This window comes from Cavia porcellus, unplaced genomic scaffold (genome assembly GCF_034190915.1).
Source record: "Cavia porcellus strain 051 isolate PalLab524CR breed Dunkin Hartley unplaced genomic scaffold, mCavPor4.1 scaffold_13, whole genome shotgun sequence".
Lineage (NCBI taxonomy): Eukaryota > Metazoa > Chordata > Mammalia > Rodentia > Caviidae > Cavia > Cavia porcellus.
Window position 1 is genome coordinate 10,648,156 of NW_026947496.1, and position 13,465 is coordinate 10,661,620.

The 13,465-nt window shown below is 47.6% G+C and overlaps 1 protein-coding gene and 1 long non-coding RNA gene across 2 annotated transcripts in view; one reads left to right on the forward strand and one right to left on the reverse strand.

Annotated features, from left to right (window-relative positions):
- Cdyl (chromodomain Y like) overlaps nt 1–13,465 on the forward strand; it is a 201,804-nt gene that overhangs the window by 3,617 nt on the left and 184,722 nt on the right. The window contains exon 2 of the mRNA XM_063259815.1: nt 5,026–5,144. Within this exon, the coding sequence (XP_063115885.1) occupies nt 5,142–5,144 (3 nt within the window). The 5' untranslated portion in view covers nt 5,026–5,141. The remainder of the gene's footprint in view (nt 1–5,025; nt 5,145–13,465) is intronic.
- On the reverse strand, nt 9,227–13,420 carry LOC134478395 (uncharacterized). Its single transcript, XR_010051014.1, has 3 exons — nt 13,207–13,420; nt 12,626–12,750; nt 9,227–9,530 (listed from the first exon to the last, which is right to left on the reverse strand). It is a non-coding gene; the product is annotated as an uncharacterized LOC134478395 (long non-coding RNA).

The window sequence follows — 13,465 nt, forward strand, 5'->3', positions numbered from 1 at the left end:
AAGTTTGTAAAGCTTATCTGTAAATCTAAATACCTGTAAATATGCATACAACCACTATTAATATCTGTCGAATCTTTTAATAGTGTTTTTAAAAACCCAATTTCAGAGCTGGGCATGGTGGTGCACACCTGTGATCCCAGCACTTGGGAGGCCAAGTTCAAGGCCAGTCTGGGCTGCACGGTGAGTTCGAGGCCAGTCTGAGCCACATAGAGTTCAGACAAGCCTAGTCTGCACTATATAGCAAGACCCTACCTCAAAGTCATTGATTAATTGATTGATTAATTTAACCTAGCTGTGAAGACTTCATTTTCAGCATCCGCCCTCTCCACCGAGGCCGACACGGGCCGCGTGCTTCTCAGGGCGGATGCTCGCTGCGGCTTACTAACTCCGCCGTCCACTGCTTGGCCCTCTCCATCCCTCCTCGCCTTAACACTCTGCGACCCGTCATATGAGAGGCCCCTCGGCCCACCTGAATCCGCAGAGAAACTTGCTACTAAACGGCAGCTTTGTGGAGTCTTCCTTGATCTGTCCTCTGAAACGAACCTCCTCCTCCTCCTCCTTCTCCTCCTCCTCCTCCTCCTCCCTAACCCTTTAAGGAAGCCTTGCCCTGAGGCCAGTTCCCGTGCTGTCCTCCTGTCCAGTGACTTCTTTATCTCCTACATAGGGGCCCCTCAGGGCAGGCCCAAGGAGTTCCCTCTGCATTTCGCAAGCTGCTGATGAAGCATAAGGCATAAATAACTGCTCACTAATATTTGAAGGAAATGAATCGAATCTCTAGTCCTGCTGTGTTTCATCTGTCGAGATACCTGGCTCTTTTTTTTCATTTTTTTTTCTCTCTTTTTGCCTTGAAAATGTCTCTATGTTCTTTGCATCTCCATTTCCATTGCTACTATTTTATTGCAGGCCTTTATTACACCCAAGTAGCTGCAGAGAGAGAGAGAGAGAGAGAGAGAGAGAGAGAGAGAGAGACACGGGGGGGGGGGAGGAAGGAAGGCAGGGAGGAAAGAGGGGAGAGAGAGGAGGAGGAGAAAGAAGCAGGAAGAGCAGTGCGGTGCTCAGGTGTCCTCCCCAGACCAAGTAAATCAGGATTCCTGGGGGGAGAGAGGTCAAGGCACCGTTCTCCAGACAAGAACCTCTGTCTGTCTGCTCCCTTTTAATTCAATCTTCCTCTCAACTGTAACACCAAAAACTTTTTAAAACACATCTTTCGGAGCATGTGTTACTCCTAAATCCTCTTAGCTGTGACTCCAGATGATTCACCCAGGAGCCACTCAACAAGGAGAAAGACGGGGAGGGGAGAAGGAAGCAGCGTCTGGCTCCGAGGGCTGTGGGAATGGCCCCATCTGTGTGCGCACACTCCATCCCACGGGCTCCCCCGCCAAGGCCTCTCCCCGCTCCCACGTGTGCACTGGGCTCCTGGCCTTGTACTCTGCCCCTTCCCCTGGACACGTCCTACCTTAAGCCCTTCCCGTGGTTCGCCTCCTCTACCAAGATCCCCAGTCTTCTGTCCTATCTAGTCTGACGTGGGCCTTTTGACTGTAATTTTTCATTCCATACTGGAATTTGCCACCAGGGTAGATTTCAAGTGTCCCCACAGCACACAGCAGAAAAAGGTAATGATGTCAGGAGAAAGATAGAGTAATTGGTTTAACTAGTAACCTCTTCGCTATGCATATGTGCACTGGAACGTCTTGTGCACCTTAAATATATGCTTTAGAAGAAAACAGAATAAAGCAATCAACATGAAATGCCATGTGATGAACTCATGGCCAACACTGGTCCCTCCATCTCCCCGTCTCCCCAGGGCACAAAATCCTTGAGAGGATTTCACATCCCCTCGCCTCCAGCCCAGCCCCTGCCTACGTGCAGGGGAGAGGCATGCGAGTGAACGCTGGCTTTGGGGCGGCCCTTCCAACCCCTGCTGTTACAGAGGAAGAAACGAGGACACGGAAAGCGGCACCTTCCTGGTCTCCAGTGCGCGGATGCTTGGTGGCAGCGGCCTCTGCTCCTCCTCCCTCCTTGGATCCCTCCTCAAGAGGGGCAGCGAACATCTCAGAACCGCAGCACTCAGGCTGCCTGAGACCCTGGGACTGTTCTCTGGGAATCTTTGCCCCAAGAGTTAATAGACAACAACAGCAGCAACGAAATACTTAAGCAGAAACAGACTTTATTGCCACCAATTGGAGAGAAACAAGCTCTGGGAGTCTGTCTGAAGCCAGGGCAAAGGTGCTTCGAGAAAAGCTGGCTGTTCTGGCCAGAACACCCCAAAAGGCAGCAGTCCTGGGCATTCGGCTGGGACCGTGTGGCAGCAAGAGCTTGAGAATCCCACACTGCAGCGATCATGGCTCTGTTGTCCCAAGTCCTGGGCAGGCAAGTGAAGTGAGTTCCACTCGCGCAAGGTGGACAGGTGCCAAGAATTGCCCCGGGTTTCCTGCTGGGCAGGACTCTTGGCAGAGTCGCCAGCAGAGGTAAGGGATTAGGAAGGGACAGGGTGAGGCATACAGGTGGCTGCTGACTCGCTTTGCAGCAGTTGGTGGCCCAGGGCAGCCGTGGACAGGAGCAGCCTCCTCCCGAGCACAGCTGAAGGACACGTGTGACCAGGACAGCTGCAGTGGTAGGTCTCTGAAGCCGTCATGTCCTGCCACACCGGCTCCTCCCTCTCACTCACACACCCACTTGCGCCTGGAACTGTTCTTCTGGTCCCCAGTAGGACAAAGACTTGGCCAGTGAGAGCCTGCAGATTTTAGAGTTAAAGTGGCTCCCGTATGAGTAACTTGATGAAAGACACCGAAAACCGTTCACAACTCACCTACCACAGCGATCCTGGCCACGAGAGCTAGAGCCCGAGGGATTGTCTTCCTGGCTCCGCCCTTTGCTGAGTACTGTGTGACCCTGAGCCCTGTGGAATGTGGTGTGTCACTCCCACATCAGTCAAAGGAGGAAGGCCAAGCAGTGACAGGGACCTTGATGGCTCTCTGGTTTCCAGCTCTCACCTTGCAATCCAGAAGCTGGGGGAAAGACCACACAGCCAGTCAGAGGCTGAGCACCCCAAAAGTGGTTTTTCTGTACCTTAATTCCTTACACTGTGATTCCCAGCGGAGGCTAAGAACAGGCTGCCCACCCCCAGACAGCGGGCTTCCAGATGCCAAGGGGGGACCGCCCTGTGCCTTCCCAGGGCTCCTCCAATGGCACCTCCAGAGACTCAAATTCCACCTGTCAGGTGGTTAAAGCAAACTTGACTTTCTGGGCTGTATTTGAACAAATAATTGAGTAGATCTTCTGCTATTAAGTAATTAAAAATAGAGTACAGATTTAAAACTCTACAGTCTCTTTTTTTCTGGTTTAAAGCAATAATTGGTAAACCCAGCCTTGGAGGATTCACACACCACTCCCTGTGGGTAACAACAGGAGTCTGCAGCTACTGAAATCACACAGGGTTTGTGTACGTGCCCATTCACGTCACGCTTACAGCAACTCTGTGGTGTGTGTGGCTGTGACCGGCACCCCACAGACGCAGACACTGGAGGCTGGGGGCTGAGCCATGTCCCTAGGTACCCAAGAGAGGTATGGAGCCGGCACTCAGACCCCCACGGGATAGAGGGTCCACATCCCTAAGCCCATGCCAGACTGCCTCTCTGTGGACATTCATGCCTGATGCCATCAGTCTCTCTAATGCTCGCCTTTGAAATCAGGTTCTGACAGTGTCCAGAGTGCCTGGGTTCGAGTCCCAGCTGCACCATTTGCTGCATGACTCTATGACCTACAGTGCTCCATCTGTTAAGTCAGAATAATTACAGGCTACTGCTCTCGGCACCATTGTGAACATTACATTAGATAATCCATGGACGCTACTCTGTGCAATGTCTGGTGTACAACAAACTCTCAGTAAATATGTCATCGATGTGGTTTAGGACCCCAAAAATCAACAAGGCCCTTCCGACAGCACTGCTGCTGGGCAGCCCCAGAGGGAGCGGCCGTCCTCCCCAGCTGCCAGCTTGTCGGCTTTCCACTCCCTTAATAGTCCCTGTAGTTTCTAGAAAATGCACATTTGATCCCAAATTAGACTACGACTTAAGAGACCGCTGTCACTTACACAGAGCACAGTGTAGAGTGCATGGACATTTGGGGGTGATGCCAGCCCTTTAGAGTCACCTCACATGTCCCTCAACAAACCTCAGGTGCTGTTGGAGGATTTGTGCACTGCCTGGCTTAACGAGTCTTCAGTTACCTGTGTGGACACCGGTAATCCAGGGGTGCCATCCAAGTTGCGGTTCTGCTTAGCTCAGCAAGGTACAAGTTAAAACAGTATCAAAGATAAGCAAAATTTTCACCTCTGTGTCTTAAAAGCCAAAGGAAATAGTCTCAGCTGTTTTTAATTCATCTAAAACAAATCCCACACAGCGCAAACTCTCCATTACCTCTGACGCCGAGCCACTCATGGACCTGAAGACCTTGCACTTTTCAGGCTTCTGCCCTGGCTCTGCCCCCAGGAATGCACGGTTTCCTGATTCTACTACAGCACCACACCACATGTTCCCTTTAGATTTTGCCTGGAGATGCTGTGTGTGTGTGATTATCTCCCTGAACAGGAGACCTCAGGAGGACATGTCACCCCAGTATTCCCCGTCCACTGGAGAAGGTAGAGCGGGGCCTGAGATGGACAAAGGCCACATCTCATGGCTTTGAATCCTGGTCTTCCAACCCTCATGACAAGTACCAGGCCACATGGCTTCCTTCCTCCTTCCTACATTGTAATACAACATTATGCATTGCAAGCTACCAAGATATTGGCATACACTGAAGTGAAGAAAAGCAAGTTTGACAACTTTAAACATCGTTTTTTTAATCCTTTTATCCTTTTAAAGGTGGTGTTACTTTGGACACAGTGTTTAATATTTATAGCTTCCTCTACAAAGCATAAAATGCTGGCTGGCTCTCAAATTCAATATGCACTTGAGGAACATAGTTAAACGATGTTTCCCCCTTCACCGTAGTCAATTCCGCTTACTGGGATTGTAATTGCAGGTGGTGATCACAGACATAGAGACCCCAGAAGAGTGTCACGGCATGTCAGGCAGGACGGCGGCCAGCGCTGGGGAAAAGGAAGAGCCCTGCCCGAAAGCTGTTCCTGAAGAGAGACCATGGTAAGCTGAGGGGCCTGTCACGCACTGATGGCTGTAGTGGGGCAGCATCTTAGGGGGTGCGTCCTCCATCCAGAGCCCGTGCGACAGGAGCGTCCTGGTATTTCGCAGCCATCACCCTGGCTATTCTGACGACGCCTTCTCCCTCGAAGCCTCTCCTCTCCTTCCATTCGCTTCCCGTCTCCTCCTACCAGCTTCTCTAAATTATTTCCTATCGCCAGAGCCTCCATGTTGGTACACGGTTACTTGCACCCTCTGGTTGCTTCCTTTAATAACATCTCATGACCTAAGAAATAGCTGGCTGGATTCCACTCTCCACTTCCTCCAAGTCGAGTGACAGCACGTCCCACCTGGTGTTTACAAGCCCCAGAGGAGGCAGCAGCCAGGTTTCTGCCTTATCTTCCCAAAGGGATGCTTGGATTCCTGACAGGGCTGGATGAGATGTGGGACTGATTTTCCGCATTGCTAACAAATATCAAGCAACGTTTGATCAGGACGTTTGGGGAGCTACCAGGCTGAAGCCATCCACTCATTCTTTCCTGAGTTTCCTGTGCAATGCTGCTGGGTACCACCCATCGGACGGCCACACAGCAGGTGCTCCAGGATGGGCAGCAAAAAAAAGCACAGACGTTGTCACCAGAAGCTTGCATTCTGCAAGCTGAAACAGGTGCATCAATTGCTACAACGTGACACAGCTGCCCCAATAGGACAAAGAGCTGCAGAGGTCTAGTGAGGAACAGTTACATCACATCAGAGGAGGCCTGGGGCAGGTGCAGGTCCCGTCTGGGAAGGCTGCTTTGAAGTTAGTGGGGGCTCAAGTGCGAGTCGAGCAGCCTTCAGGGGGCCTGGAAGAGCAATCAGGAAGAGGAGAGGGGCACAGGGCCCGAAGTGCCGTCTGAGAGGGGCTGTCCTCGGGTCTCTGACTCCTGCTTCCGTGCCGGAATGCTTTTGCTGGGTGGCTCCCCGGCCCGGAGCAGCTGGGGCTTCTAACTTCAAAGCAAAGAGATTTCCTGCTGCATGGGACTTGGGGTCCACAGTTGGGGGTTCTGCTTAGACCAAGCTGCACGCCAGTCTTTACAAGGAATGGGGTTTTTATATTGTCATTGTTTCTCTCATTTTTAAGCTAACTGGCCTGGAGAGGCTTGTTTTTTAGTCTTAGAATAAAGGTTTTTAAAAAATATGTGTTCTACTACCCCGAGGTTGCTGAGTTTATCCCCCAAACTTTTCTGTATAATTAGTACAAACTAATATTCACATATCGATCCTGTTTTCTACTTGCATTTTTTTAAAAAAATCAAAATTAGCTAATGTCGTAGAGAACTTTGGGTATTATTTTCTTTGTATCATGATAGATGGGGGTCTTTGGCATCCACCTCTGTGTCATCACTTTGGATTCCTGCATGTGATTCCAGCCCTGATTGATACTCCGGTTACCTCCATTCTTACACTACTTCTAGACTTTTCTATGATAATGGTCCTCGTATGTGTACCCTTGTGCCTGTAATCCAGAGCGTTCCCCTAACACAGATGTCTAGAAATAGGGTTACAGAGTCTAACATGTTTAACTCCATTCATACATCTGGTCCTTCTGGTGCCTTAAACTTTAGCCTGCTGCCCTTCTTTCCTAGGACGGACTCCCTCTTCCAATCCGTGCCCCTTCCTTGGTCCAAGCTCGTGGCATACAGGGCCTGAGCTGTCATCGGTCACCTTAATCTCGAGGATACCCATTTTTATGGCTTTTGAAATTATGACTAGGAGCTGGGTGTGGTGGCGCACACCTGTCATCCTAGCACTCGGGAGGCTGAGGCAGGAGGATTGCTGCAAGTTTGAAACCAGTCTGGGCTACAAAGTGGGACCAAGTCCAGCCTGAACTGCATAGAGAGACCCGTCTCAAAAAGACAAGAATAATAATGATAAAGTTATGGTTCGGAGGGCTGGGGATTTAGTTCAGTGGCATAAGTGCTTCCCTGGCAAGCATGAGGTCATGAGTTTGATCCATGGTACCAATAAATAAATAAATAAAGCTCATTTTTATGAAGGGGAAAATAACTTGAAGAGCCAGAAGAATGAAGCTGTGAGGAAGAGAAGCAGGCATGCTGTTCTGGGATGGCCATCGCCTGGGGAGCTCCAGTTAGCGCCAAGAGGAGGCTTTGTGAGCTAGGAGCAGACAGCCTGTCCACCCGCTCTGGGAGAGCTCCCGGGCCGCTCATGAGCACGCTCTTCGCATGTAAACAGCCACCAGAGTTTCATTTCCAGGATCTCCTAACACTTTCCCCGAGGGACCTTCTGTTGTCATTCCAGAGCAAGTGGTGTCGCTAAGAAAGCTCAGACTCAGACTAGACCCTCCCTGCTGCGTTCAACAAAACCTGGCACAATTGCTTGGCCTCTCAGTTTCTTTCCGCCCCCCACTGCCATGGCGGTTGCCACCTGGATTATGATTCGGTAACACTAAGTCCGTTCATCTTAAACTGTGCTGCTTTGTTGATCACAAGCTGAGCTTGCAGAGTACACATCTGTACCTCTAGCTGCAGCAGCCAGAGGACATTTCTGTGGGACCCCAGGGCTTTATTCCCCAACCTCACGTTTCTCCAAGGAAAGCAGTGTATGAATTTATGACTTCTAAACATTGAGTCAAATTCTTACAAATTACCTAAGGTTGCAAAACAAAATGGGAAGATAGTCTCAAAAATTTGGCCTATGTTTGGTCTAAATACTTATATTGATCTATCTAGTTATTTTTAAATCCAACTCAAATGAATTTATACTGATGTTTGCTTCTCAATAGTTGGACATTTTATTAGAAATTTCATTTTCCATTACATATAGGAAACATGTTCTCCTAACATATAGCAGGCATTCAATAAACGTCAGTTAAAATGAACTGAATTCAACATGCTTGGGTCAGTGTCTCAGTACATATTTACGGTACCTTATTGCCAGGCATGTTAACAGCAGCGTTTCCACAAATCACACTTCCTTTGTGTGTGGAGAAGGTAATCGCACCGAGGGGAATTGTCCTAAGAGGAAAGGTGAGTGTTAATCCCAGCCTAACCACAGCCACCACTGTAAATTTGTTTTTGATAATTTGTCCCACTCTTAGGAGGTAGCAGTGATTTGGGGAGCAGAAGGGGAGCAAGAAAATTGATATTAAGTGGCAGGTAAAGGAATACATATTTGAAATTTTGGCTTCCTAGAGTGAATAGTCAAGAGCGTTCCTAATGGAAAATGATGTCTTGAACTGAAAAGCACTCAGATCCAGGCAGATTTTTAATCCAATTAAACATCCTCTTCCCGGGCAGTCTATTTACTAACGCAGTATGGTAGCTGTTAGTATTGTCATTTAATAAATACATTTCTAACGGAAAAAATAAAACCTAATACATATTCCTACTATTACTCTAATGTAAATAAAGATTTCTTCGCAAAGTGTTAGCTCTGCATGAGCTTTCAACTTTTCCTTTCCAACTGATCTGCCTCTTAGACATTAAAATATACTAATAAAGTCACGCATGGGGGTCCAAGCCTGTAATCCCAGCACACTTGGGGGGTGGGGCAGGAGGGTCACAAATTGAAGCCCAAACTGGACACCGTAGCAACTTAGTAAGACTCCATCTCAAAATAAAAATAAGTAAATAAATAAAAAGTGCTGGGAATGTTGCTCGGGGCTCAGCGCGGAGGTCCTGGGTTTGAACCCCAATACCACAATTAATTAATTAATTAAAATACACCAGTTAATGGCTTAGTAACACAATTCCATGCTCTTCATGACAAGCAAATATCTTCTGCTCTCCAGATAACAGTATGCAGAAAAGACAGAAATGAGAAAGTACCCATTAAAAGCTCTAAAAATGTGTTTTAAAATCCAGAGCTGTATTCAGACAGACCCACTTTTTGTTTGTTACTGTGAGGCACTGCGTCACTCTTTCATTCAAACCTTTCTAGTGAGCACTTACTCCTCACACTGCTGTTTTACCCCTCCTTGGGTGACTTCCCCAGAGCAAACAGATTTAGACACAAAGCAACAAAACCCTTCGCCGCAATTTCCTTTAGGAAAAGACTCCAACCCACAGTTATCCATAGTGGAAAATATTGTATTATTGTTCAGTAAAACAGCTTTGGCTTAAACATGATCATAGGAATATTTTGAAGATAATGTTTCTTAAAAACCAATTAAAATTTTTGAAAAAGGAGTGCCTGCTGCAGGGCCCTGCAGGCCATCCTGACTTATCGAGCATTGTCTCTGTTGTAAAGTGATAAGTCTGGTGTTGCTTTAATTTGCAGCTCTCCGATGGCCAATGACGCTGAACATTTTTCCATATATTCATTTGCTGTTTGTATTTCCTCATCCAAGTGCACATTTGCATCGTATTCTCTCTCTGGTGTGAGAAGCTGAAACAGTAAATAAGGACCAAAATGTACGATGGATATTGTGAAATGGGAAGAAATTGTTCAAAAGGAAAGAGGAACTAGGATGGGGGAAGGAGAAAGGAAGGAAGGAAAAATGAAAGAATAATCAAGACAGTTATACTACTTGCTCCTCTCGGATCACTGAAGAGAAAGGTTTGCGCTAAAATCATTTGGAGAAATTTTAATGCTCATATCTTGCATTTTAAGTAAGTATTTTGAAGATAGCAATAACTACTGTTATTCCTCTGCTACACTGTTTTGAAATTTTGTTTTATTTTTTCCCACTAAATAAATAAATGCAATGACAAATCTCCCTGAGTCCTAGGACCCCTGCCACACAGACTCAAAGTGAGACAGAGGGTCACCTTAGCATCAGAGCAGTGAGAGACCTCTCCTGAATTGAGTCCAGCAAGCCTTGGCTGAATGAGGAGCTGTGTGTATAATGTACCATGTGGAATAGGAATCAGTCAGGGTCCAGGCAGGAGACAAATGGCAAAGAGCAAACTGGGCAATACAAGGAGGGTTTCATAAACAGGCTCTTCACAGAGGCAAGGGCAGAGTTCAGGAAGCCTAGAAGATGCGGGGGACCATCCTGGGGAATCAGGTGCTCCTGAAGGGGGACTCTGGCTGCCAACCTGGATTCATCCCACAACAACAGGGAGCAGGGCAGACTCTACTCCTGAGATGTGCGCCTGTGCCCACCCCATGCCCCAGGTCTCAGCCAAATCCAACCAGGAGTGGGGTGCAGCCACGGAGCTGTCAGCTTCCAGAGCCAGAGCACAGGTGGGGAGTGGCCTAAGGGTGCCCAAAGCAGACCCACAACCGAGAGGGGAGCATTTCAAAAGAAATGGTAAAACTGAGTCTTGGTGTGATGAGATTGTGGGTATCATTGGTGCTTTCCTCTTCTCCAAGTGTTTTCAATGTGCAGGTGTGGGACAAAGCGGGGACTCTGGTCATTTCATCGTGGTGCTCAGCACTGAGTACCCGCTCTGCTGTTGCCCAGGTTTGGAAATTTCTCATAACGCTGTTGGCATTTGTGTCCATCTTTTTTAGCTCAGATAAATCTTGTAGTTAACTAAAGCCTGGCCGGTGCTCAGCGATTTAAAATCCAAGGGAAAGTTGAAAGTATTATTTAAGACACACATTGACACAGTTCCCTGGGAGCAAAACCTGAGTGGGTCTAAATAGTCCTTGCAAGAGTTAAACAGAAATCAACTTTTACTACTTTGTGCTTCCTGGCCTTGTCTGCTGTTAGCTAAGTTTGAATCAACCAATCCTTAGGGTTGAAAGGAGATACTTGTGTGTTAGTCTATTTTCTGGTGTTAATCGCAAGTGCCACAGGCTACGTAAGTGACAAAGAAAAAGACTTATTTTGGTTCATGGTTTGGCCCAAGGTTGAAGGTTTGGTCTCATCGGCTAGCAGCCTTCTTGCTGGCAGAGTCCTCAGGGGTGCAGGACATCATGTGGTGAGACACAGGAAGCAGGCAGGACTCATCTGAGCCAGCTTTTATAGTAGACCACTCTCAGGACAACCAATAAACTGCTAATCCCTTAATCTCTTGATCACGAGTATGTATTAACCCATTCAGGAGTCCTGCTGAGGGTTAGATCTGCAGTGGTCCCTCGCCTTGGTGCCATTGGGTCAGTGGTGGGAATCTGAAGAGATGGGAGGACTGGAGATGCAGCTCAGTGGTAGAGCACCTTCCTGGCATACTCAGGTCCAGGGCTCAACCCCCTACATCACCCCAAAACAGAAAGAGTACAAGTGGGCCCAACTTGGGTTTTAGGTTATTGTACGCATATCGTGTGAGTGTTCTCAGAGGGACCTGGGGGATCCCAGCTTCTCCTGGTCCTCTTTCTATATCCCAGCCATGCTCAACACACCATGATGTGTTACAGGCCTAAAAGCAACAGGGCCTCCCCATCATGGACAGAAACCTCTAGAGCTATGAAACTAAATCAACCTTTTCTCCTCTTAAATTGATCATTTCAGGAAATTTGTTACAGCAATGGGAAGGTGACTAATACAAGGCAAGTCCTAATCATCTCTTAAAGTCTTACCTGGTCCCACCTCTTATCTCATAATAGAGAATATATGTCAATAGGTGATTCTGAGAGGACAGACCATATTCCAGCCACAGCACTGCATGATTATGAAATTATTTTCAGCCATCCCAGTTGCCTGCATTAGTTTAACAATTGCGCCTTCCTTTGAGTCCTATGTTCACTCTCTCTGCCTCATAATTTTGATACAACCCACAGCGCTGAGTTGCTGACACTGTTGGATTTATCTGGGGGACTCTGCCCAGCGTTTCTACTCTGAAGCCACTGCTCATATTGAAGATGAGTATTTCCATATTTTTCTAAAATATGTCTGTTCTTGTCAAAGCCATAAACTAATGAGCGAATTACCAAACAGGATTTTACCATATTTACACCTTGTCTGTAACTTTTAACTCACTAACTAGCAAGTATACAAAAGAAACATGACAGAAAGTCATCAATCTTGGGACGCTCAACCAAGGTCCCCTAATATTATCCCTTCCACCACTGTGATTCCAATGTTTAGAGGCTAAAATTCTAATAAATGTCTCCTAAAATCAGATTTCATTCTGATAGCATTGAGCCACAGCTGATAAAAGCTCCTGAAAAGACCACATTGCCATGGGAAGGATGCTTACTGTCTTCAGGAAGATTCTGAGTGAGTGGCTGGCTCTGAGATTCCCCCCCTTTGTGAAATGACTCATTGACTGTTCTAAGGATTCACATAATTTCCAAAAAATACTTGACACTCAACGGGCCCTGAAGTCGCATCTCCTATCATCGTGCACCTATTTAACCTAGCATGTAAACATTGTTTCAGAAAATTTTTGTTTAGTATCTTTCACACTTTGGTAACTTGAGAAATGCATCTTCCGTAAAATGTCTTAGACTCATCTCCACCTCCTTGATGCAAAGCAGCCATTGATAAATACGTCAAAGGGAGTGACATGAATAACAGAGTTCACAGAGCAAAGATGTCCAGAGAAGCTTGAATTTCCTCCCTTTCAGCCTCTGCAGCGTACAATCCAGCTTACCCGGCAACGCACATTCAGGTGTGGGAGGCAGGTAGGGACCTTGCATACTTCTGGAGAGGAAGCTTAAGGCTCTTCTACAGGTCCACTGGCGTGGACAGCGGTACAGTCCTGGGCTGCCCTGTTGTCTGAAGAATGGAGTAGTACCAACAGTGAGGGGAACTCCCAACCTTCCCTCCGCGCACGGTTCTAACCCAGTATTACCCGCCTTGTTTCAAAGCCGAGAGGTCTCCTCTTTTCCATTCCATTTTGAACTCCCTTTCCTCCACCAAAAGACATTAAAATTTTTGAGTTACCTGCCTTGGATACTGCAATTAACATCTGCCAGCAGACATGGATGTTTTCTTCAACTTTCACTGACAAACTGCTTCCAGTGGCCCCCACCCCCAGACTGGGACACCCCACAACAAAATACAATGTTTGCTGAGGATTCCAGCTGCCACCCAGGGGCCCGGTGGCTGCACTGAATGATGTTTAGCAAAGCTAGTGCTGAAACGGTGACAAACGGGATGCTGACTTTTCCCTGGGTCTGTGGTTTCAGGAACGGTTGGTCTCAGCCCCGCTGCCCCTTCCGAGTCACCAACCTTTTCCACACTTAGGGCCCGAGGCTGCTGCCCCCGAGCCCCAGGCTTCTGGCAGAAAGCTGCGTGCCACTGACAGAAGCCACGCGTTGGTTCAGCGGGTCACACCTGAAACTGCTGGAGAAGACCGATTTTACAGGGCATCCATGCTTCCAAACTGATGCCTATGTTTATTTATGGAACTCTTTTTTCCCCACTAACTAAACAGTTTTTCTTTTCTCTCGGTGTTATCATTCTATGCACAAGGAATGACTGAACTGTT